The sequence below is a fragment of the Psammomys obesus genome, unplaced genomic scaffold (assembly GCF_907164565.1).
Source record: "Psammomys obesus unplaced genomic scaffold, mPsaObe1.curated_primary_1811, whole genome shotgun sequence".
Taxonomy (NCBI): domain Eukaryota; kingdom Metazoa; phylum Chordata; class Mammalia; order Rodentia; family Muridae; genus Psammomys; species Psammomys obesus.
The window spans coordinates 7851678-7878657 of NW_026585644.1; the positions used below are offsets into that span (position 1 = coordinate 7851678).

General features: G+C 38.9%; 1 protein-coding gene across 3 annotated transcripts in view; it reads right to left on the minus strand.

Moving 5' to 3' along the window:
• The window catches only part of Crppa (CDP-L-ribitol pyrophosphorylase A), a 279755-nt gene that overhangs the window by 169358 nt on the left and 83417 nt on the right, over positions 1 to 26980 (minus strand). For all 3 annotated transcript variants that reach the window (XM_055624296.1, XM_055624283.1, XM_055624290.1), the window contains exons 5-6: positions 22794 to 22839; positions 5930 to 6024 (exon numbers count right to left, since the gene is read on the minus strand). In XM_055624296.1, the coding sequence (XP_055480271.1) occupies positions 5930 to 6024; positions 22794 to 22839 (141 nt within the window). The remainder of the gene's footprint in view (positions 1 to 5929; positions 6025 to 22793; positions 22840 to 26980) is intronic.

Sequence of the window (26980 nt, forward strand, 5' to 3'; positions counted from 1 at the left end):
TCTTCCAACATCTACCAAGATTTTTTAAAGATATTCACACTTCAGTTTTAGAAAAAGTAGGTTAACAACATGAAGAAACATGAAAATTCTCACTTTGCTAGGGTTGTTGGTATTCTGGGAGAGCAGAACCCTCAACACTCTAGACTGAATCACTCTTGTGGGTAAAGTATCAGCTTAGAGGTCTAGATTGATTAATAATAATAATAACAATATTTAGACCAGAAAATTTTAAAATGTCCATGAATAAAGGAAGAGGATAACAAAAGTGGAGGCCTCGGAGAGCACATGGCTGCAGGGCTCACTTCTCCTGCAAAGTAAAGAAGGAGCATTATACCATTGAGCTAAAAATTACAGCCTCTCCTTAATTGTAGATAAACTGCTACTCAGATGTAGCCAATTGACTCAGTCTCCAAGTGGGTTCCCTATTAATAGGAGCAGCAGTTGTCTCTGGCATGACCTTAGAGGCAGGCTCTCTGATCAGCTACCCCTTGGGGGATGCAGCCTTGACAGGCCACAGAGGAAGATGATGCAGCCAGCCTTGATAAGACCTGATAGGCTATCGGCTAGCGTTAGATGGAAGGGGAGGAGGACCTCCCTATCAGTGGGTCAGTGGAATCGAATAGAAGACGCAAAAATTAGCCCACACACCTACAGACACCTGATTTTTGACAAAGATGCCAAAACCATTCAATGAAAAAAAGATAGCATCTTCAACAAATGGTGCTGGTAACTTGATATATACATGTAGAAAAATGCAAATAGATCCATACTTATCACCCTGTACAAAACTAAAGTCCAAGTGGATCAAAGACCAACATAAAACCAGATACACTAAAACTGTTAGAAGAAAAAGTGGGAATACCCTTGAACTCATTGGCACAGGAGACAACTTCCTGAATAGAACATCAACAGTACAGGCTATAAAATCAAAAATCAATAAATGGGACCTCATGAAACTGAAAAGCTTCTGTAAAGCAAAGGACACTATTGTCAGAACAAAACAACAGGCTACAGACTGGGAAAGGATCTTCACCAACCCTATATCTGACGGAGGGCTAATATCCAGTATATAAAAAGAATTCAAGAAGTTAAACAGCAACAAATCAAGTAATCCAATTAAAAACTGCGGTACAGAACTAAACAGAGAATTTTTGATAGAGGAATATCGAATGGCAGAGAAACACTTAAAGAAATGTTCAACGTCTTAGTTATCAGGGAAATGCAAATCAAAACAACCCTGAGATTTCACCTTAAACCCATCAAAATGGGTAAGATCAAAAACTCAAGTGATAACACATGCTGGAGAGGATGTGGAGAAAAAGGAACCTTCCCCCATTGCTGGTGGGAATGTAAACTTGCACAACCATTTTGAAAATCAATCTGGCACTTTCTCAGAAAATTAGGAATAGTGCTTCCTCAAGATCCAGCTATACCACTCCTAGGCATATATCCAAAATATGCTCAAGTATACAACAAGAACATTTGCTCAACCATGTTCATAGCAGCTTTATTTGTAATAGTAAGAACCTGGAAACAACCCAGATGTCCCTCAACAGAGGAATGGATTCAGAAATTGTGGTACATCTACACAATGGAATACTACTCAGCAATTAAAAACAAGAAAATCATGAAATTTGAAGGCAAATAGTGTGATCTAGAAAAGATTATCCTGAGTGAGCTATCCCAGGAGCAGAAAGACACACACAGTATATACTCACTTATAAATGGATATTGGCCATATAATATAGGATTAACATGCTAAAATCTGTATACCTGAAGAAGTTAAGAAGCTAAGCAAGAAAGAGGACCCTGGGTAAATGCTCAATCTTCAATCAGAAAGTCAAACAGGATGGACACCGGAAGAGGGAGAAAACAGGGAACAGGACAGGCGCCTATCATAGAAGGCATATGACAGACTCTACTCAGCAGGGTATCAAAGCAGATGCTAAGACTTATAGCCAAACTTTGGGCAGAGTGCAGGGAATCTTATGAAAGAAGAGGAAGATAGAAAGCCCTGAAGGAGACAAGAGCTCCACAAGGAAAGCAACACAACCAAAATAATCTGGGCCCAGGGGTCTTTTCTGAGACCGATAATCCAACCAAGGACCACGCATGGAGATAACCTAGAACTTCTGCACAGATGTAGCCCATGGCAGCTCAGTCTCCAAGTGGGTACCCTAGTAAGGGGAACAGGGGCTGTTTCTGACATTAACTCAATTGATGGCTCCTTGATCACCTCCCCCTGAGGGAGGGGGCAGCCTTACCAGGCCACAGAGGAAGACAATGCAGCCAGTCCTGATGAGACCTGATAGGCTAGGGTCAGATAGAAGGGGAGGAGGACCTCCCCTTTCAGTGGACTTGAGGAGGAGTATGGGAAGAAAAGAGAGAGGGAGGGCAGGATTGGAAGGGGACAAGGGAGTGGGCTATGGCTGGGAAACAAAGTGAATAAATTATAATAACTTAAAGAATAAAAAAATTAAAAACACATGGTATATACTCACTTATATAGACCTATAAGATATGATATACATAAGGAAATCTATACACCTAAAGAAGCTAAACAAGAAAGATAACCTGGGGTAAGATCATCAATCCTCACTTAGAAAGACAAATGGGATGTGCATTGGATGTAGGAGAAATCAAGTAACAGGACAGGAGCCTACCGCAGAGGGCCTCTGAAAGACTCTACCCAGTAGTGTATCAAAGCAGATACTAAGACTCATACCCAAACCTTCGGCATAGTGCAGGGAATCATATGAAAGAAGGGGGAGTTAGTATGATGTGGAAAGGATAGGAGCTCCACAAGGACCAAATATATCTGGGCACAGGAGTCTTTTCTGAGACTGATACTCCACCAGGGACCATGCATGGATATAACCTATAACCTCTGTTTGGATGTAGCCCGCAGTAGTTCAGTAACCAATTGGTTTCCTATAGTAAGAGGAACGGGGAGTAATTCTGACAGGAATTCAATGACTGGATCTTTGACCTCCCCACCCCCTAAGGGAGGAGCAGTCCTGTTAGGCCACAGAGGAGGACTTTGCAGGCAGTCCTGAAGATACCTGATAAAACAGGATCAGATGAAAGGGGAGGAGGTCCTCCCCAATCAGTGGACTTGGAAAGGAGCAGGGAGGAGATGAGGGAGGTAGAGTAGGATTTGGGAGGGAATGAGGGAGTGGGATACAGCTGGGATACAGAGTTAATAAAATGTAACTAATAATAAAAATTAAAAATAAAAATTTTTAAAATAAAATAAAAAATGACAATAGAAGTTTACCACCTGTTATAGCCACTACGATCACTTTGTCATGCAGTCGTTAAGATATTGTTCTGCGCCAACTTATATTTCATGACCATGTCATAATATTCAAACAAGTCTAGATATTCCACACAAAAAATGTCGGTATGCTATAAATACTCTTTTCATACTTATTTTCCCCTAACGTATCACTTTATACATGCATTTTCCCACCCTAGCTAACTTTAATTAACTCCTTTCTCAGTTGTTCATTATGCCATATTTGAACAATTTTTAGTGATATTCATATAGTTTGAATTTTACCTTTATTTAAAATAATTACTTAATCGTTCAACAGAAATCCAGATCCATACCACTTTGATCAATATACAAAGTACTATTTCATTGTTTACTTATAAATTAGATACATATATAAGCACATACATTAGACCAACAAGAAAAGTATTCACATACCAAGTAAAATACACAACTTCAGCTATGTGATCTTTGTGAAATTAAAAAATAAAAGCATTCTTAAGAAAAAAAGAATAAAAAAATTAAAAATATAAAAAAAATACCAGTGGGATCTCATAGAACTCTATAAAATGAAGGAATAGACAGCAAAACAGTGTTCCCATAGATAGTAATGCACACTGGGCAGACATGTACAAAACAGATTCAAACTAGCCTAGCACGTAAGACACTAAAAGAAATTGTAAACAATCAGCTTTGGAAGACTTAGAAATGACAGGAAAAAGAACCCACTCGTTGTATAAATGAAGAGTAAAGTAGTATATTAACAGGTCTTCTCATGCTTGAAAAGAAATACAAACTAAAAAGTAAGAAGAATCTAAACAAATAAAAACTATGATAAATTAATAGTTAATCATGTACACCCACTTAAAAGGAATAATCTGAAAAGAGGAAAATTAATGTAACAATATACTAAAATTATGGGTAACACAGAATTATTAAATGAAAAATTAAAATTATGAAATAAAACAAAACTATATGTACCACAGAATACCCACCAAAAGTGGCTACTGAGGACTAATCTTTAATTAATCAACTGGACGACTTACTCTTAAACTTCCACTACCACCCTTCTCAGGGGCCACATATCAGACATCCCGCATTTCAGATATTTACATTATGATCCATAACAGTAGTAAAATTGCAGTTATGAAGTATCAACAAATTTAATGGTTTGGGGTGTCACCACAACATGAAGAAATGTAGTTAAAGGTACAGCAATAGGAATGTTGAGAATGACTGAATTAGGCTTAAAAGAAAAATTCTTTGGGTGTCCAGGTAAAGATACCAACTTATTTATAAGAAAAATCAGATTTTGTCACACGTTATCAAAATACTTTATAAACAAAAAATGATGAGATGATATGTTTAAAATAGTCAAAGAACTTGTTGAGTGGGTGTTTTATTTTTAATTTACTCTGAAGATTTTGAGACATAAAGCAATGTTACACACATGGAAGAACTTGGGAAGTCTATTTGGTGGCTACTTCCTGGATGTAATACTAGAGGTTGGCTCTGCAGATTCAAAAGGATTCACTCCTAGGCTATCAACAAAGGTTAGAGCAGCCAGTGAACATGTACTTATGTCTACAACAAAGAAAACACACTTTCAATATATTCTTTTGCACCCTTTCAACTTTGTAACGTAGATGTTCTTGATAGAGTGCGGAAGCTGATTAACTTAGGCATCAAGGTTGAGCTTGAGAGACAGACTGTCGGATGTCAGGGCTGCTCTGTGCCATCCAAATTCCAAACCTAACTGCAATGAACTTTCAGGATCATACAATATATGTTAACAATTCGTTATGTGATAGTTATAAATTCTCGTTAGAATTAAATTATCTCGATAAAAATACAAAATGAAATAAACTGTAATAAAAATCAAACAAACATAATAAAAAACAAACAAAAACATTTCAAAACACAAAGTTATTGTTAAAATTGTTGCAGTGGTGAAAGATATAAACAGTTCCTATATCCATCACACTGCTTCTTCTATTTTCCCAGAAGGAAACTGATCAGTTCATCATTGAAAGGTGTACATACATTTTCTCAGCATCATAATTGTCACATTTCTGGTCACAATTATGACTCTTTTCCCCCTCTGTAGTTATCTCTGATATTTATTTACTAGCATAAATAATTTACTAGCCTCCAGTACATGCTGGACATTGGATCTCCTGATCTATGTCAGCCTTATCTTAGCACATGGCAATAAGTAGGGCTTTTAGAACAAACCACATATGAAGACGAGAATCATGAGAAACAACCAAGAGCAGCGTTTCTCAATCTATGGGTCATGAACCCCAAAGGGGTCACAAATCAGACATCCTGCATATCAGATATTTACATTACAACTCAAAACAGTAGGAAAATTACAGGTATGAAGTAACAACAAAAGAATTTGAAGGTTGGGGTCACTACATCCTAAGGAACTACATTAAAGGGTCACAGCATTAGGAAGATTGGGAACCACTTCCACGAGGAATGGACAAGGCATGGAGTATGCTTCAGTTACAGTATTAAGGGAACAAGAGGTCTTAAGGGAAGAGGAAATAGCAACATTTGGCTTGAATGATTTGTGTGTTTTTCAAGAAAGACACCTTCATACCACAAAAATTTATGATTGCTAATCCAACTCAGTCTTTGAATGCTTACATTTAATTCATTTCTTAGCACTTCCTCAAGAAGACGTCCTATAGATTCTTCCTCTTTTGTGTTCATGACCACACAAATCTCTTGTGAAATTTTTTCTGAAATCAAAAATAGAAAAGTTCATAAATTTTATTATTCAAAGAAAGCATTCAATAAGAAACCTTATTATCCTGAAACTTGTACTTGCTTGACTTTCATCCGCTTTGAGTAAAATGAGGAGATTCTAGCTCCAGGTCACGTAGAGTGATGTGAGCTTCATGCTAATACACTTATACTTAATGCTTAATACCAGACAGGCCAATGCGTCCATACACTAAACACTGTGTAATCAACCACCATTAAGCCCATAGAAGAGAAGTGAGAGATCTTGACTTATATTCTAAAAGGAATAACTAGACGTGACAATCATTTCTGTGACAACTGCCATCCTTCTTTGTTCATGAGGTAGATTCTCATAGATGGCCACTTATAGGTAAATATCTCCTTCTGGTCATGTCCAGATTTTCCCTGATATGCACCTAGGTTATCAATTCAATACAGCTCAGTTCCTGTTTGTATTCTTACCATAGCAAATAAAAATGGCTGAATTTTCCTCAAACTCTGAAGTCTTATTTGAGACATCTTAAATATTAAAATATAAACACAGTAGCATTCACCCCTAAACTTCCTGTGTGTTCTCCCAAGATATGAAGTCCCCCTGTAAAGCAATTTGAGGTACTACGGAGCATCACTGCAGCTATCAAGTTCTAAGTCTTGAATTAAGACAACAAAACCTACTTTGAAATAGGATTTCCCAATAAAATTTAAAAAAAAAAAATTGGCTGAATTCCCTGTCAACAGAGGTGATGGTGGAGTCCCAGCCAGTGCTGCCACTGAGGGCCATGTCTGGGTCAACATGGCCCAGAGGCAGCCATGCAGCAGCAGGTGTTGGTGTTGACGTCCATGGCTCGTATTACCACTACAGACCATGAGGATGTCCCTAGTCTGGGCAGCCACCTAGGAAAACATAGATAGCCAAGAGCTGTGCCAAGCTGGCCCCTTCCCTGCTGTGGCTATGAGGCTCTGGAGAGCTTGCCCTACCTCTCAGCAGCAGCAGCACTTGAGGCCCTGCACCTAGCCTGTGCAGCACAGGGGAGCTGGCCTGGTGGCTGGGATGCCTTGGGGCTGGCTGGGATGCCTTGGGGCTGGCTGGGTTATGGAACACCACGGAGTTAAGAAACACGGACTGCTGACAGAATTAGATCATTTTTTTTACAATTAAGCAAATTAGAATTTACTCTAGAGAGGTAAGTAAGTTTTGCTTAGGAGTGGAAGCAAGGAATTTGAAATAAATTCAGGGATCACAGTGCAAATAATATAGGCTGAGGTGAGGAAAGGACCATAAACATAGTGTGATGAGCAGACAGCAAAATCACTTGGAGGCAACAGAACAGTTTAGCTGGAAATGCTAAGGAGGCTCCATTAAGCTAACAAGGTCACAGAGGTCTCTCAAAAAAGACTCTGGTTACATGGTAACTATTCTCCAACCATATCCTTTTGAGAAGAAGTCAACATGATCAATATACCATAAATTTAAGTACTTAAATGCCTGGAAACATTTCTAAGTGTTTCTAATGCACAAAAAAGTTGAGTATATGACTACAAAGCTATCTGCCAACTCAACAATCAATGTGTCAGTGCCGCAATAATTTTTGAAAAATTGATAAACTACAAATAAGTAGAAAATTTTCAAACAAAAACATAACATATAGATTGTTCCTTCCTTGTTTTAGCATATATTCCTTATGCAGGAATAGCCTTTCTGTTTGATGTGAATTAACAGTAACAAAACTAAAGCTAGAGAACTTCAATCACCCTAAGAAAGAATACTAAAAAATACATTTCAACTATATTTTTCATTTATCTTGAACTGTATTTAAGCTATTCTCAATATAAAATTTTACTTAAGAATCTTTCATTGCCAAGTGAATTTTCCAATCAATTTCTGAGTTTTCAAAGAAATAACAACCTTAAAATACCAAATCTTTCAATGACCGTGGTTCATTCTCCAGGTTCTTGATACCCTGCTTGGGTGTTCCCACTCACCATGCTGTGGTGCCCAGTGCAAGGTCACTGTACAGCTTGTTTTCAATTGGCCATCGTAATATTGCTAATTAACACTCCAATTTCATATTTTATTTCAATGCAAAAGTATTTTATATAGATCTTACAGTAATTTGCTGCTTATTTATAAGCCATAGTCTGTGTAGCATATATGCACACACATACACACACATAAATATAGGACGATTAACATCCTTTCTCCTTTCCAAATTATAATTATATCTGATAATTTTTAAATAAAATTTTAAATTCTCAAGTTCTGTCACATTTATAATAAACAGCTAACAGATTTGAAAGTGAGAAATACTTTTTGTTGACTCTAGAAAATAGCATAAAACTAATGTCATTCTGAAATATTTTCAGTTCATGAATAGAGTTACTGTTTCAAATTATAAGTATTCATAAGCTCTATTCTGTATCACTTTAATGCACTGTATTTGTTTTAAAATGTGTTCATATAAATTTTTATGAGTGTCAGCAAAGAGTGTCCATAATGACTTCAATGTCCACAGGAACTGTTCTGTTCTCATTTGGTGATAATTACTTAAACCCTTAGTATTTGTCCTGATTACCCTCGTCAATGTACTAGCCATTCATTGTATTATCATTTTCCCAGAAAAGTATTTGTTTTAGAGTGCTATGTTGCAATATAAAATGCATAGGCCTAATCCATCACATACTTAGCACATAGTTACGGGGAGAGAAGAGCTCATAGGGAAATACTAAAGTAGATGAAGCCAAAAAGTATCATGTCATGGATCTGTGAAACCAGGTGAAAGCATGGAATTTATCTGGGAAGTTCTTATTCCCTTTAAGACTGAAAACATTTTATAATAAAAAGTATACTCACTTTATCAAACAAATAAGATACAAGAAAAAATATATTTAAATAAATTAATAGTAAAAGAAATCAAAATTCCCACCATACATTATGAGAGCAAAACCTAAGAGTGAGGATGACAATAATGATACATGGTGCCACTTTATGTGTGGTCAGCTCAGGCAATAAAATCTCCCACCATTTCTCTATCACACAGTGGTCTGAGACAGACCAGCTGTGTCCTCGTGTTCTCTATGGACCATGTGTTACAGCCTCGACTAACAATGGCAATTTCTCAATCTGTTTCTACTCCAAGAACAGACTGTCCAAAATCTCCAGACAGCTTTTCTAACTCAATGCCTCTGTCTGCCTGGAGATTAGAAGTCACTTTGAGCAACTTTCTGCCTTCATACTTCAAATGCACAAATTTGCAACTATTCAACAAGTTTCTAGCCTTTTGTGATGTTCCAAGTGTGATCTGATGCTCGACCAGATTAGACTCTCTGGTTAGCTGACACTGACTGTGTATAACTGGGGGATTAAGAAGCTTTCCCTTCTTAATAAATTATGTAAATTGCCTACCGTAGCTGATTAGCTCCCCTTAAGCAGTGTAACTTTTGAGGTAATATTTCATTTCTTTAATCTTCTTTCATAGTGTGGTAATTGGAGGATTGAGTTTAGAAAGACATGGTAAACCACCCATGCACTGAGTCTTTCTACTTCTGATGTGAAACTCTTTTAAAAGACTAATCCCAACCAACCAATAGTTTTATCTGCACATATTACCAAGGTTTATAGCTTACTGATATTCTAAATAATCTTCCAATACTCTAAAAATGAGGTATGAAAATAAACACAAGTTTAACTATTTTAAATATCAGGAACGTGAAAAGCATCCAATAACAAAGTTTTATACAAATACAATTCAAGATCTGAGATGCTGCTGAAAGTCGCTATGTCATACCCGGATAAAGTCTTGCAAGCATGAACTGAACGAAGACACTAAAGATCAATTATTTAGAAAACTCAAAGAAATATTCTAGAGCTACATCACCAACCCCATTTTATAGTGTCTATATAAATAGTCTGAAAGAAAATTATGATTACAAATGGGAGTAGATATTTTTAAAAGCTCTTTATCTCATTACTGAAATGTTGAAATGACATTTTAGCATTTACTTCCTGAGATAATAAAGTAGGTATCACAGAAGAAGACCGGTGAATAATTGTAGGCCATTCTAGCTTTATTACTTCTATATCTCAGGGCCAGGGATCCCAATGAGAAATGGAGATGGCTCAGTGAGTGAGACCATACACTGTAAAAGCAAGAGGACTTGAGTGTGAATTCCCAGCATCCACAAAAATTTTCAGGCAAGCATGGAGTGGTAGAAATGGAAGAATCACTGAGGCTTGCCAGACTTCAGGTTTAATGACAGACTCTATATCAAAGCAATAAAGCAAAGCACCATAAAGCGGGACACTGTTGGATTTCTTCTGGCCTGTGTGCATGCATGGGCACAGTCACACACACACACACAAGAGAGAGAGACAGACAGACAGACAGAGACAGAGAGAGGCAGAGAGAGAAAGATTTTAATTCTCTCTGACTGTCTCTAATATATGAAAACTAATTAATACAATTTAAAATGTCATGATTCACATCCTTTCTAGAACAAGTACAAAGGCAGTCATTAAATGTCAGAGACTGTGATTATGAAATACCTCTAACTACTTTTGCCTTCTCTAGTCTTAGGGAAACTATAAATCTAAATCTGATCAAGTTCCAGAATCCAATTGTAAAAATCATTGAAGACAAAGAAGTACACAGACCTGAAACCATATAGAACTAAACAGGCATCAACATTCAGATCACCAAGAGGCCAAAACAAAACAGAAATCCTTTTTTTAAAAAGCTTGTAAGGATACATTAAATAAATTTAAAATATATTTTGTTTAAAAAAAAAAACACACTAAATTTGATAAGAAAACTGCACATGCTAGCACCTGATTATAATTCCAGATCTTGGAAAGCTGAGGTAAAAATATTGCCATGAGTTAATGATGCCTGGCATACATACATAGTATCAGATTAGACAAGGCTTTGTGGCAAAAATTCATCTCAAACCAAAAAAAAAAAAAAAAAAAAAAAGCTATAAAAAGAGCCAGAAACAGTGGCCTCAGCCTGTATTGTCAGTACATGGGAGTCTGAGACATAAGGATTTCAAATTCAAGGTTACAATATACAGGTAAAGAAAAGGGGGTAGTGAAGGAATTATTATAAATTTGAATGACGTCTACCCTTGAGTTAGACATGGGTCTGGAATGTGTAAAGATTCTAGAAAAACAATGACCTGAAGATGTTTGGACCTTTCACCTGCTCTACTTCCAGTCATTTAGAAAATATCCTGGGCTAGGAGGCAGATTCGTCAGCAAAACGTTTATCACACAAGCATCGAGATCTCTACAACCTACCGGAACACTCCTGTTAAAGGTGCAAAGGAGGAGAGACAGATAAAGGTGGATCCCTGGACCTTGCTGGCCAGCCAGTCTGGTCAGTTAGTGAGCTGCAGAGTCAGTGAGAGACCCTGCCTAAAAAAAAAATATAGTGAAGAACAACTGAGGAACACTAAATGTTGACTTCTGAACTACACAAAAAGCTACTTTTCAATGTGGATGTATCTTTTCAGTTCTTTAATTATTTGACCCCTTATATTTCTGCTGTCTTTATTTCAAGAGGATAGATTAGTGTAGTAGTTCCTTAATTGGTACTTTAAAATATTTGTCAAGTAACTAAGGGAAAGAAGAAGTTCCGCCTGTCTTTTTCTTTGCTTACACTTGAACACATTTTTTCTTTTTTAATTTATCTTTTTATTTATTACAATTTATTCATTTTGTATCCCAGCTGTAATTCCCTCTCTCATACTCTTCCAATCCTTCCCTCCCTCTTCCTTCTCTTCCCATGCTCCTCTCCCAGTCCACTGATGGGGAGGGGGTGTGTCCTCCTCTCCTTTCATCTGACCCTAGCTTATCAGGTTTCATCAAGACTGGCTGCATTGTCTTACTCTGTGGCCTGGTAAGGCTGCCACCCCCCTCAGGGGGAGATGATCAAAGCCAGCCACTGAGTTCATGTCAGAGACAGTCCTTGTTTCCATTACTATGGAACCCACTTGGAGACTGAGCTGCCATGGGCTACTTCTGTGCAGGGATTCTAGGCTATCTCCATTCATGGACCTTGGTGGAGTATCAGTCTCAGAAAAGACCCCTGGGCCCAGATTTTTGGTTCTGTTGCTCTCCTTGTGGAACTCCTGTCCCCTCCAGGTCTTTCTATCTCCCACTTCTTTCATAAGATTCCCTGCACTCAGCCCAAAGTTTGGCAATGAGTCTCAACATCTGCTTTGTTACCCAGCTGGGTAGAGTCTTTCAGAGGCCTTCTGTGGTAGGCTCCTGTCCTGTTTCCTGTTTTCTTCCTCTTCCAATGTCCATCCCATTTGCCTTTCTGAATGAGGATTGAGCATCTTATTCAGGCCCTTCCTTCTTGCTTAGCTTCTCTTTTTTTCTCTAATCAACCATGTGTCAGTGGTAGCCATGACAACAGCAGCCAATGGGGGAAATTGAAGGCCCTGACTACTCTTAGAAGCGAACATTGAGCAGAGGTTGCAGTGGCTTTGAAATGCGGGTGAGTGCTGCTACAGTTCCTTCTCTGTCTCCTGTTGCCAAATATGGCCATAAGCAGAGTCACTGGAAATGTGATGAAGTGTGGCAAGCTCTCATTTTCTTCCAGAAACAAGTTAAAAAGGGAGAAGGGATGGAAGGGATATGGTGATACAGACTATTCACAAACTAGTTTCCCATGTGTACCCTTGAGATGTACACATATTGATTTGATACAAAATATCATGCTGTGGATTCTTAGAGTGGATATAAGTGATAAACAGGACCTTTGACCAGCCACTGAGCAACATCACTAGACATTGATCCAAACAAAACCATAGAAGCTTTAAGAAACAACACAAGAGGGTTCAAACTGGGGCCACTAGTAACAATGTCGACCTAATACTGAAACACTAATAATTTAAACAGGACCCAAAGTTTTACAGCAGACTAAAACAGAATAGTATCTCATATTCAGAATATCCATACAAACAAGGTTGCTTGGTATCAGAGAACTGGAAAAATGTGAATTCCATCAGAAAAGACAGTCAGTATAGATAATTTTAAGGTTTAACTCAGGTGCTATTCTAACAAACATCTTTCATGGGCAAAAGAAGGTATAACACTAGGTGTGAATGTTTAGGAAGTACCAAAATTTCATTTGTAATACTCATGTTAGTTTTCTTCAGATAAATAAAGTGAAACATTAGCAACACTCAGTTCCACAAGCAAGAGAGTCCAGGGTTACACATCTACTCTTGTCTACGACACTTCAAGTTTGCTCCACCAAGCTTTCATCTATTACCCTCTTTCTTACTTCATGCTTAAGAGCTCACTGTGACCTTTGACATTTTGAAAAGGACAGATTTTCTTGCCTGTACTTGAATTGACATTTCACTGATGACAAATTAAGAAAATTATAAGATTAAACAAAGCAAGCAAATGCTACTTTCTCTAATCTTGACCCAAATATTTAGCTTTCTAATTTATATCTTTCTTAACAATAAAATGTCTAGAAAACAAAGCTCCTTTTAAATTATGTTATGGCCTTCCTATTCTTATTAATGAAAAGCTTGACGCAAATGTTCTTGACGCAAATGTTCTCACATATTCACACAAGATACCATCACAGCACTGTTTTCAAGAGTAAAGAACAAAAACTATTATGTACAAAGAAGTCTTGGCATTAATGGAGGAAATGTGGAAAATTAAGTATCAGTCAAAAGCCAGAAACATCAAAAAGCAAGGTTTCCAAGTAAATCTTAGCTGTCACTTTTCATTGTCCCAAAAAACATGGTTAATATAAATGGCGCCATCACCAAGAGTTTAACAAGAAAACCATGACAAGGACATACCACAGATGGACAGTGGTCCTGTTGCACCCGATAAAAACCTGGCTTCCCCTCGCTCATCTTTTTAACTTCATTCAAAAGTTTCAAAGAACATTGCACTTAAAAGTCACAATGCTCAGTAAATGTTAAAGGATGCTTACAAAATTAAACCATTCTGTTTCCATGTGCATAAGACACCAAAGCTAACATAGTAAGTTCTGTTTCCATAATGCTATACCAACTTTGTTCATATGTAATTTATCTTATTCCTTCCAGTGTGAGACTGTTTAAAAGCATCTCCACATCCTTTCATGCATGTGCACAAAGTCAAACACTTTCCTATCAGCAGAGTTTTTAAATAACATGAGGAAGAAACAAGTATAAGGACCCAGATGTAGTCTCCTTAGGGTTGTGAAAGAAATGCACCTGTGCACTGATGGTTAAAATGGAAGGTGGAGACTATATTTTCCAAATAAAGTATACAATTATTGGCCAGTAAAAGAAGTTAAATTTCAGACAAATCAACTGCCTTTTAAGAAAAACAAAAATAAAGCAATACACAATGACTGGGAAAAAGACATAGACCTTTATATGAATTAATATTAAGTGATTCTAACTAAAAGCAGTTAAAATTATTTTCAATTTAAGTCTCTTTTCATTTATATATAGAGCATCAAATGAAAAAGGCACCATGAGCCATTTTTATAGCATAAGTCTTCTCAATTTTGTACAATTATAACCAGGAAAGAATAAAATGAATTTTTTATAACACTGTTTAGTCACAAAACTGAATGTATTACAAGATTTGCTGAAGGGCAATATTGAAAAAATAAATACGTTCTTTTAATGAAGAAATTCCATAGGGGCTCTCTTCTCAGAAAACTTTTAGAATATTGACCTCTTTGCCAAGATATGGTCAGCATATTAAATTAAGTGTGGTTTGAGACTGTTTGTATGGCTTGTGTACATCTAGATAAAGTATGCTAGCACTGGCGTCTGTTACCACTTTAACATCGTTGGGGTTTGTTTGAACATGCAGAGCAGGCTTGGGTGGGCTTGGCCAGTTCGGGGAAGGGGTGGGAAATACAGTACTTCTTTGTTCAGTGATGTTTACAAACGTATCAGTCAACCCAGGGTTTTGTTGTACTAATTAATCACACGACTTTGAAAAGATTGTTTTCATTTTCATTCAGAATAAAAGCTGGAAAGAGTTAAACATTAAATAACATGGGCCAAATTTAACACGCTACCTTAGGAAAAAGAAATGCCCGAGTTGCATTGTTTTCTGTAAGCATAACAGTAATTTGTGATTCAATGCATCTTAGCACAGCCTCTAGGAAAGACAGCCATGAGGAGGCCACTCTCCATATACCTCTCCTACTAACCATGGCACACTGCATGGAGGAGCACATGCAGGCAATGATGCTGAGTTAAATCAGGTTAAAATTTAGCAGAAGAGGAAAATTAGATTGGAAACTTTATTTCTTCTTGGAGATCTGAGTCATGTGCTTGCTTGAAATTAAAGACCCAAGTCAAATATTAATGAAATGAGAGTTTGTTTTCCTAGCAATGAAGGATGTTAACTTGAAAATTAAGATGGGCCAAATATTTTATTGATATAGCCAAATCCATTATTCCAGTAAGTAATAAATTTGCCAGTACAAAATCCTCTTGCATCTGACATATGCTTTTTTTTAAATTTATCCTAGCAAAGTTTTATAGAGTGAAAAATGCTAAGTAAACAAGGAAATAGTCACATCAAAGCACATGCTGCCCATCAATGATTAGTATTCAAGGGAAAAAGAGCTGAAATATACCAAATTACAGAATACTCAGCAGACATACCACAGCATGGAAAAAAAGGTACAAGTTCTACCCTAAAGTAGGCAGGTGCTGCTTTCCAAGAAGAGATTTATAGAAATAAACATTAAAAAGCCTAAACAGCATAGAACTAATAATAACTTTTAAATTATTATTCCTCCATTGTTTTATTTTTATTCTGTCAATGGACATGTCTAGAAACTTATCATTTAGTTATCATCCATTTTTCTTAACATATGTGACACTTGTAGCAGCAGGTACTTTCTAGAAAAAAATACTAGGAGATAATTCTTTATTCTGCAAGGCACAGTCCTGACCCAAAGGCATGAAGGCTGGACAGGCTGAATGTAAAAACTACCAGGGTGCCCACTGAGACAGCCTTTGGATCCAAAACTGTTACCACTCTAGTTGGCAGAGTGAACCTGAGAAAATGGAGCCTAAAAATGAGTCAGACTAAAGTCTCGTGCAATAGCCATTTTATTCAAACAATTTCTATTCTAGGGCCTCTCTAAGGGTTTAACAAGGTCATGTGTGCAAAGTTCATTTGGGCTCAAGTTGTATACAGTCACAAGGGCAAGATCACATGAGCTTATACTGTATACAATCATGAGGACAACTCATGCTTACAAACATAACGGGTAAGATGATGGTGATCTAAACTAACCATGCACCTATTATTAAACCTGAGAGAAGCACGAAAGCACATCCCCAGAACAACCCGTGTTATAGAAGAACCGTGGTTATAAGACCCGTCTTGTTTACTTGGAGTTTTCTCACAAGCTCAGAATTCCCCTCACACAGATTCATTCATGGGCCATGTTCTGACACAAGAACACTTATATGAGAGGCCCGGCATGAGTGCTCTGTGCTCCACACAACAGAGTTCCACATTACAGCAGTATTCTAATGACAAGGGAACAGATGGACAGACACATAGACTGAATCCAGATATACATTTTTTTTGAAAGCAGAACGGCAGTAAGGTGGGAGGGGAAAGCCATATATTCCTAAACTTTAAATCTTTAAGGAAATAAAATGCCTGTATCTGTTACTACAAAATTGTTAAACCCAAAGCAACAACATCGGACAGGAAGAAAGCAATACAGAAGATAGTCCTTCCATGTTTGCTGAACCCTGACCTAAAATAGGCTCACCACATGCTGACTTGTGAGCAGCACTGAAATCACTAAGTTCTTAAAATAAGAATATGCATTTTGATTTATAATTTGGTGAGTGACAAATGAGCACTGAACTTAAACCAGCTAGAAACTATGGTATTTATCACATTGAACATAAACACTTAGGTATCGTGAGTGTCATTTTGTGTTGACTGAAATTCCACTGCCGATGTAACATAATAAATTATGTGTGTTCAGGTACCCTGGACACAGATTAGATGATGCTTTTCTGAGAAGACATGAGTTATTAAATGAAAATCTCAGTTCCAAAAACAGGACACCTCCCCATGACTTACTAGTCTGGGAATCATAGTACTACTTACACCATGATTTCTGGGAGATAAAGAGCTATACACAACATGCTCCGAACAATGCTCAACAAAGAGCTAGAGCCCAATGCATGGTGGGAATTAGTGCTCAAAAGTATATTGTGAAGCCAGCCTGTTATCCCATCTCCTCAAGAAGCAGGAAGGAAGACCACAAGCTAAAGGACAGTCTTGGCAACTTAGAGAGATCCAAAGACAGAATAAAAAGTAAAAAGAGGCTAGAAACATTAAGTCAGTGGTAGACCACTTGGCCTGCATGTTCAAGGTCATGGTTGCTTGGATGCAATCCCAAGTACAAAATAAATTAAAATGAACTGACCACAAAATGACTTTGACCATTTATTAAAAATCATCATTAATTTCATGCAAGATTGACTAAGAAAGCCCAAATAGCTGCTAAGCTCTGATTGTGTCTGTGAGGCAACTAGAGTTCCTGGGAGAGGTCAGCATTTTTATGAGCCAACTAAACACAGAAATGGCCCCATCAACATGGAGAAAGCAGCCTCAGTCTGTCCAGTGTATCACTAAAACAGGAAGACAGAAAGGGCAAGAGGGAGAAATCTCCCTCTCTGAGGTAAGAACGCCATATTGTGCATTTGATCTCGGCATAAGTCCAGACAATAAAGGCTGTCCTGATTCTCCATTCTTTGGCATTTGATGAAAACAACGCCACTGACTTCCTTGGATGGCTAGGTTGTAGATGACAGGTCATGGACAACAGAATAGAAAGACAGGGAAGATTAAGGGACATGGAAAGGGAAAGGTGTGCCTCACTCAGGAGTCTGGATGAAGACTCAAAGCAGTTGGGACTCAAAAATTCCAGCACGATTAATGACGTACTCTGAAGGCTGTGAATGTGGAGATAAGATTCATTTATACACAGACACTTAAGAATATTAAAACAGCAACGAAACATGCTTCAGGCACATGTACATACATCCCTGAGTCTTGCCTTAGTGCTCTCTCAGATGTCATCTGCGAGCCTCATGAGCAGGACTGTTAACTGTTGACAGTGGAAACATCTTAACTCCCATGCAATTCTTGTGCTCTTCGGTTCTATGGTACTGAATGAAATCTGTCCTTCCATCCTTTCGTCTGCACATTTCAGGAAACATCCAATGACTGCACTCAAGTTCCTGAGCAACCCTGGGAAGATGGAACTTCCAAACTCATTGACATCAAATACATGAGAAGCATGAGACCACACTTGGGTCATGTGCCCTTTCTCTGAGTACTAACCTGTGACCTAAAGACCTCTTAAGAAACTCCAATTCCACTTAATATTAACTTGGTCTAAAATTCATTTTGCAGCAAAGTCAAGAGTCTCAATCTCTACCTCGACAGAGTGGAGAGCTCTGAAAGGAGCTTTGGGATGGCAGCAGGTAGTTTCATGGATCTGTGTCTCTGGCCCATCTTCCTGCCACTGCTAAGATGAATTTCTTTCGTTCTGTATATCAGCACATGTGCATATCATATTGCTTTCCTTGGTATAGGGATCAGGAATTGGGGGTGGGGGAATGAATGGCTATGGAGCCCACACAGAATCCCTGGAATCAGACTCCAGAGACCAGATTCAAGGTGTATATCCAGCTTTATTGTCCAGTATAAGAGCCTTTATACCACTGAAGGCCAATCAGACCATGCCATGCTAGCCTCCAGCACCAGTACCAATCAAAACTATCAGGAAATGGTGGGGGCTGTGGGGAGCAAGGTCACCTTAGGAAACTTCGCTAAATAACGGGGATATAGTTTGTGTGGTGCTGAGGATCAAACTCATGGCTTTCTGCATGTGAGGGAAGCCCTTTCCCATCTGAGCCAGATCAATCTGGCGCTTTCTCAAACAACTAGGAATAGCGCTTCCTCAAGATCCAGCCATACCACTCCTAGGCATATATCCAAAAGAGGCTCAAGTACACAAAAAGGACATTTGCTCAACCATGTTGGTAGCAGCTTTATTTGTAATAGCCAGAAGCTGGAAACAGCCCGATGCCCCTCAACTGAAGAATGGATGCAGAAATTGTGGTACATCTATACAATGGAGTATTACTCAGCAATGAAAAATAAGGAAATCATGAAATTTGTGGTAAATGGTGGGACCTGGAAAGGATCATCCCGAGTGAGTTGTCCCAGAAGCAAAAAGACACACACGGTATATACTCACTCATATAAACATACAACTTAGGATAAACCCGCTAAAATCTGTATATCTAAACAAACTAAGCAAAAGAGAGGATCCTAACTAAAATGCTCAATCCCCATCCTGAAAGGCAAACAGGATAGACATCAGAAGAAGAAGAAAACAGGAAAAAACCTAGGAACCTGCTACAGAGGGCCTCTGAAAGCCAGAAGAAAACAGGAAACAACCTAGGAACCTGCCACCTGAAAGCCAGAAGAAGAAAACAGGAAACAACCTAGGAACCTGCCACAGAGGGCCTCTGAAAGCCTCTGCCCTGCAGACTATCAAAGCAGATGCTGAGCCTGATGGCCAACTGTCGGGCAGAGTGAATGGAATTTTAGGTAAGAAGTGGGAAATAATAAGAGCTGGAGAGGACAGGGTCTCCACAAGGAGAGCAACAGAACAAGAAAATTTGAACACAGGAAACTTCCCAGAGACTAATACTCCAACCAAGGACTATTCATGGAGATAACCTAGAACCCCTGCACAGATGTAGCCCATGGCAGTTCAGTGTCCAAGTGGGTTACATAATAATGGGAAGAGGGACTGCCTCTGACATAATCTGATTGGCCTGCTCTTTGATCACCTCCCCCTGAGGGGGGAGCAGCCTTACCAGGCCACAGTAGATGACAATGCAGCCACTTTTGATGAGAACTGATAGACTAAGATCAGAAGGAAGGAGAGGAGGACCTCCCCTATTGGTGGACTTGGGGAGTGGCATGCATGCAGAAAGGGGGGGAGGGTGGGATCGGGAGGGGAAGAGGGAGGGGCTTATGGGGGGATACAAAGTGAATAAAGTGTAATTAATAAAAGTTAAATAAAAAATTTAAAAAAAGAAGGGGGATATAGTCCCCACCCTAGACTTCAGTCCATTTTAAAACTTCACCAGTGTGCTAGGAGAACCTAGGAGATCAACACTGTGTGCAGTAGATCAGGATCTTTTGAGCAGCTGTAGGAGTCACTGACTCTTCACTCACCATTCCCTATGGGCCGCCTGAAGGCTCACCGCGGCACTCTGCACAGCCTGGGTTACCCTAACTGATGCAGCTGGAAACGGTTAATAAGCCTGTGAATAAATAGTTTTTAATAGACTTCTGGTAATTACATTATATTTAACAATCCGATGCATGTGTGTGGCAAGAATGCAAGTAAATATGCAGGTATGTGTAGGCCAGACACGGGGAGACATGATCACTTGCTCTCTACCTGATATTTTGAGGCAGGGTCTCTTAGTAAACCTGAGCTCACTGATACACCCAGGCTCACTGACCACTGAGCTTCAAGGACCAACCCTCCTCTCTGTCTTGCCAGCAGTGGGATGACAGGCATACACTACCATACATTGCTATATCTCACAACCTCAAAGTTCCAAAAGTAAAACTACAAAAGTTCCCTTTATCCTGTTTCCAAAGGTACTTCAATTATCAGTGTTGGTATTTAGTGCAAGTCATGAAGAAGGTAGTAAACATGGCTAAAGAATTGTTCACTTGGAGATAGAAGACAATAGCAAGACTCCAAACTTGAAATGCAGTAGAAATAGCTTAGATAGACATGATGTATAGGAGACTATAAGGGGGAGCCTAAAGGAATGCCTCTCAAATTTGATTACAATGCAGTTACCCAGGGTTCTTGCCAAGACAGATTCTGATTCCTGGAGGTGGAACTAAAGACTATAATCTCACAGTTTGAGAAAACTCAAATGACTGCTGACCGGGCTGCCTACAGAGTATGAAGGCCCTAGAGATGTGGCCCTCTGTAGGTACAGTAACATCAGAATCTCCTTAAAGGTCCCAGAAATACAAGCCTTAAAGAAGAGGGGAAACTCTTACGTTTCCAACTAAACCAGCTGCTTATACCTAGCCGTGTCAGATCAGTCTCTCAGAATAAAGGAGAACAGCTTGAAAATACTATGTTAGAAACCATTACCTAAGTAAGAACACAATTAGCTTAAAATATTTGTTCTTGCATATCTGCTGGCTTTGGTGATTCATGAGGAAAGCATTACAACATGGAAGATCAGCAGTCGAGACGCTTACCTCCTCACTGCTCCTACCACACCACTACTCTACTAAGCAGTGCAGAGCTTACTTGGAAATACAATCAAACTGAATTTTCTATGTTTTTGTGTTAAAAGCATAAACAACCACACCACTGCTTTGCCAACCACTCACAAGGAAATATTTACACACTGCCTGGCTGATATATAAATATATGTTAACTTTTTGATTTATGGTTATAGATTAACTATTTACAAACACAGAAACACAAATTACATGACATTAACGGCTTGAAAAAAATACTTTTGAAGGGAAACAAATGTGAGGGTAATTAAAAAACAGCCTCACGATTAAAGAAGAGCTCAGCTTTCTACATGAGAGGCCAAGTGATTGCACTATGCCAGCAAAAGACTGAATTTAACCGCTTGCTACTCAGCTAAAACTTGAGCATAAAATTTTGCCTCTAATCTAATTTTGATTAAAACAAAAAGTCTCCTGCTTCCTGATATCTGGAGGCCAGAGGGAATACCTCTAAAACTGAGTGTTTAAAATGTGGGTTTTTCAGTCAGTAACAACTTTATCCCTTGTGACATTTGACAAGTTCAAGAGATACACTTCATGGTCACAGTCAAGGTGTCAAGGAGAGGGAGCAGCACTGCTGGTACCTCGGTGCTATCGCTGGGGGACTACCAAACAAAGCACAAACCCTCCAGATCCAAGATCCAAGGATAGCTCACCTGACCTATGCGGGATCACCTGACCTATGTGGCCAAGAGGGTCAGTTGGTACTGAGCTTGAGAACCTGATTTCAGCCACAGAGCCTGCAGAACACAGAATGGCCCACCCTGTGTGTTGGTCACATTCCCAGCATAGAAGAAAGCACGTGATGGTTGTTAAATATACCACAGGGTATCTTCAGGGCTATAATGATGACAAAAGGCAATGTTTCTATGATCACTAAATTTGGAAGAAAAAAAAATATTTTCAGCATTAGAAGAAAAAAAAATTGTTTTTTCAGTTTTGTTTTGTTCTGATTTTTACAAAGCATCTAGTCCAGTGTTTCTAAGTTGTGTAAAGTGTGATACGGAGGGCACTCCCCAAAGCTCTGAGAGGACAGTGCTGACGGGCAGGGACAGCCTTCTAAGCAGGAAAAAAGAATGACTTTCACACTTTTATTGAAATATCAGTTTCTGCAGTTGCCCTTCTCATGGTATTGATGCTCCATATTTAATAGGCTAAAGTCTTCCTTTTATAAAAATTAAAATCAATGTGGCATAATAAGTGGTATTTCACAAGCAGGAAACAGAAGAAAATGCAATTATTTTCAAAACACGAATCAGAGACCTCCGTAGCCTCCAGGCATCCATCCTCCTAAAATGTCAGTTATTTAACTGTCCTGAGAAATCCTTAGCTGGCTCATATTTCCTGAAACACAGGCGCTGACAGTCACAAGGTTGAACATACCCTTAATCATGGATTCAGCTGCATACAGATCTTGTTTGTAGGTCACCTAAAGGACAGATAAACCTCATTAGACTCAACAGAGCAGGCAGGAATGTGAAAGCAATAAAACAATGCCCCTAAGGAAATTTTTCCTTCTGGAGAAACTGCACACACACAGCACAGGCAATTTCCAAATGAAAGAGGCATTAGATGTTCACGTTACATCAAGTTCAATTTCAACAAATTATGAAGACCCGAATCTTATATCTTTGAATAAGTTGTGATAGCATGTAGCAATGTTTATTGAAACATGATCACTAAAACTGGGGTTTAATAATCAAGGAAAATGTGCAAGCGTTCAAACAGAAGTATTCACATCACTGTCTTGCAGGGTTTTGTACTGGAAAAGGAGGAGGTGAGGAAGAAAGGTGAAGGGAGAGGAGAGGAGGGCTGGAGGGCTGAGGAAAGAAGAGAATTTCCATGTAACAAAAGTCAGCCAGCTCCATTCCAAGTGGAAACTCTCAAAAACCAATGTACATTTAAAAGGATTTCTTGTGAATTGGAAGACCTTTATGAAAATGCTTAGTTGCACCTCGTGAGATTTTTCTTAAAACACAGCTCCTACAAAAAGAATCTACAGAGTACCAGAGTGTGCCCAGGAACAATGATGACCTTTCCTTAATAGCAGCTTGTTGTTAAGTACCAGGCATGCTACATCTATCTGGTCTACGGCAGATCCCTCCCAATGGCATCCGAGACTTCAGACAGGGAGCACCGGCACGTTAGTCTCTGTGTCATGGAACGAAGCATGAGCAATAAAACTGACTAAGCACAATAAAGTCTGAGAGGCTCAACATTCAGACGTCCAGATGAACCAGGTGGTGGTGCACACCTTTGATCCCAGCACTTGGGAAGCAGAGGCAGGCAGATCTCCGTGAGTTCAAGGTCAGCCTGGTCTACAAAGCTACAAAGTAAATCCAGGACAGCCAAGGCTACACAGAGAAACCCTGTCTCGAACCCCTCCCTCAAAATAACCAAAACAAACAAACAAACAAAAGAAAACAAATACCCAAATGATTAATAATGCCAACAGTCTCAACCTTGTTTTGATAAATATTTACCTAACTAGTCCCTTTCCAGACTGTCAAGTTAGGTTTTTTCCCTCTAAATCATCTCATCCTGGATTTTGTTAGATGCATTGTTTAGCTCAGGTAGACCAGGACACTTATGAATTAGATTCCTCTGCCGGCCCCTTACCCTAACAGGTAAATCTGATGATGCCATCCTCTTCAGAGTCGCAGTAACAGCAAACTCAGAAAGACAGATGGAAGTCTACTGGAACATTTAGCTAATGCATTACAATCCAAGGTGACATCACCATGATGTCTCTAAAGAAAGCACAGCCGATTGATATCTGTGACTCTCAGTACTGCAGTTACTATCTGCTGTACAGTTCTGCGTTTGAGAAAACAAGAACAGGCTCACGCTACAGATTTTCGAAACACCGTGTATCAAGAAGTGTTTGTAAAGGGTGCTGTAGATGCTGCTCTGAGTGCTAGGGGCAGAGCCACGCCAGGAGCCAGTGGAACATTTTACCTGCAGTCAAGGACTTCCTGTGAAACAGCCTGGTTTTATACTCTAAGGTGAACTAAATAGCTCAATTCCAAACTAACTAGTATTTGTAATTTAAATAAGAAAATAATTTGTATAATGACTGTCTGTTGCATAGTTTAAATTCCAGACAGAAATCAAAACTATACCTAGCTAACTATTCATTATTTTCTCATGTTTTCAGGGGTAAACTACATTCTAAGTTCAAATTAATATTGACAAAGGATTTTAGAATTTATATAAATTTACCCTCAAGTACTAAAATAGCTTTTAGAATTCTTAAAACTTAAAGAACTGCAATTACTTAAGTATAAAAATACATGTTTTTTCACTTAATGATAATATTCACCAACTAAATTTTAAAAGTCTCTTAAATTTCTTTCTCCTCTCTCCATCTTATGGGTTATAGATGCCAACACAAAGATTTATAATTTTTGTTTTCACTCAGAGGAACATCTAGTACGTGTTTAAGAACAGTTTTAAAACCATGTACAGTGACACACAGTTATACTCCCAGCATTTGGAGACTGAAGCAGTAGGAGAGTGAATTAAGTCCAAATTAGTGTATTGTGATTTGAGAGCTGCCTGAACTATGAGCAAGCATAGCTAGCAGGGGGGAAAAATCTGTTGTTTTCTAAATAAAACATCTAATGCACTTCAAAGGGAATATTACTGGAAAATGCCATGATTTTGAAATGATGTGTTATTCGCTTCCCTAACTTTTTAAAAATGAGTTGTCCTTTCCTTATTTTTCATTTATAAAAGCATCCTAATAATCGGTTTTGAAGTTGACTTTCAGGACTGCTAAGCCTTTTGGGTAAGATCAAGCGTTGACATTGATTTTCCTCTGTCAGCACAATCTGTACTTTTCCTTTGACCTTGCACAATACCCAACTCTACTGCACATGCTGATGTGTTTCTCACTGACCAGTTTTCAAGTGAGGCTCAGTGGAGCCTCTGGAGCCCTGGAGAGATCAGTAAGGGTGCCTGTCCAGGGACACGCTGGCAAGGCTATAGCTGCCACTCACCTACGACTCTGTCTTGTCTCCATTGCCTGGGTCTGTGTCAAGGCAGTGATTCCTCTGAGCTGTGAGTTGAGCTGAGAAACAGTCAACAGAAGAGAAACCTGATGCTCACACTGAAATTATTCTCTCTCACTTATAGGCCAGGTTTCCCTCAGCTACCAGCATGCACTTCACCTGGGAACACTACACTTATATTTTGCTCATTTTATGTCTTGAGGTGCAAAAGAGACCTTTCTGAACAGAACCAGGTCAAGGTGGCCCCACTTTCCTTGAGTAAGAGTAACACTACCCTGGAGGCTCCCACATACCTACCACATAAGAGGCATCACTCCTGGCAAAGGGGGACGGTTAATTCCTATACTTAGAAGATATTGAATATTCTTTAAACATGGGTGTCAGGTCAGAAGGAAACTCTAAAATTGCAGCCTTGGCTTGGTTCTGGCTGTACTATAGAAGGACTGTGTTCCTCACTCTCATCACTCCTCGGGTTTCTATCTGCCAAGAAGGGTCACTTCCCTCTTGCCATGTATCTATGGTGCATCCAAAAGTCACTGGCCAGCAGGCCCCTCCCCTCCTCTGCAGCTAAGGGGTTTTCTTTACAAGCTGGGAGGTTTTCTCCTTACTCCACCTCTTCTCTCTGCTCCCAGAGAGATACCCCAGGCCATTGCCAGTCTTCCCACACCTCTGCCCTGGAGAGGTAGCCAGGGCTGCTTTGGACTTTCCCAAAGGCCTCTTGCTACTCTGTCTCACATCTATAAGAAAAACCTTCCCAAGCATGGATGGATCATTTTGGCGCCCTCTCTGCACCCTTGCTTACAGTGGGTATTTTTGAACTTTATTTCTACTTCTCTAGTTGTGAACACTGAGAAAATATCCTTTTTCCTAGAATGGGAAAACTGCATGAAAACGTCAACAATAGAAATTATGTCACCACACTGAATTGTTGAGGGTGAAACAAAAAATGTTTCCACTTCTTTGTTTTTAAACGAAGATGCCAGAATGATGGATCTATAAAAGCTAATGCCCATCCAGAAGAGTCTTCCAGCCACTCATCCCAGCATGCTGTGACGACAAAAACACTTGCAGCCTCCTTCTCAGGGTGCATTTGAACACAATGAAGCAGTTGTTACATTTCCCCAATAACTGGTTATAAATCTCATGCCTTGGAGACATCTTTGACATTTAGAAACAAGAAGTCTGTTTAACTAAGACTGTGTGGGGTTTCTTAGAGACCTGCTAGTGTCTAAAAGTATACTTGGGAAAAACATAAGACATGTTTTTAAATGATATCAAATCTCAGCAAAATAAATGCTCAACAAAGCTACCAACTCACAGCCACTCCAGGATATCATTTTAATAAATGAGATATCATTTTAATAAATTGTCTATGAGTGTGGACCCCTGTTCTCGGGAGACAGAGCAGCTTTCTATGCTTGGACATTTGGGGGAAGGAGGACTAAATCTGGTCAGGTGGTACCATGTATGGTAAGGTTTTTTGTTTTTTGGTTTGTTTGTTTTTCCTCTTTTATTATTATTATTATTATTATTATTATTATTATTATTATTATTATT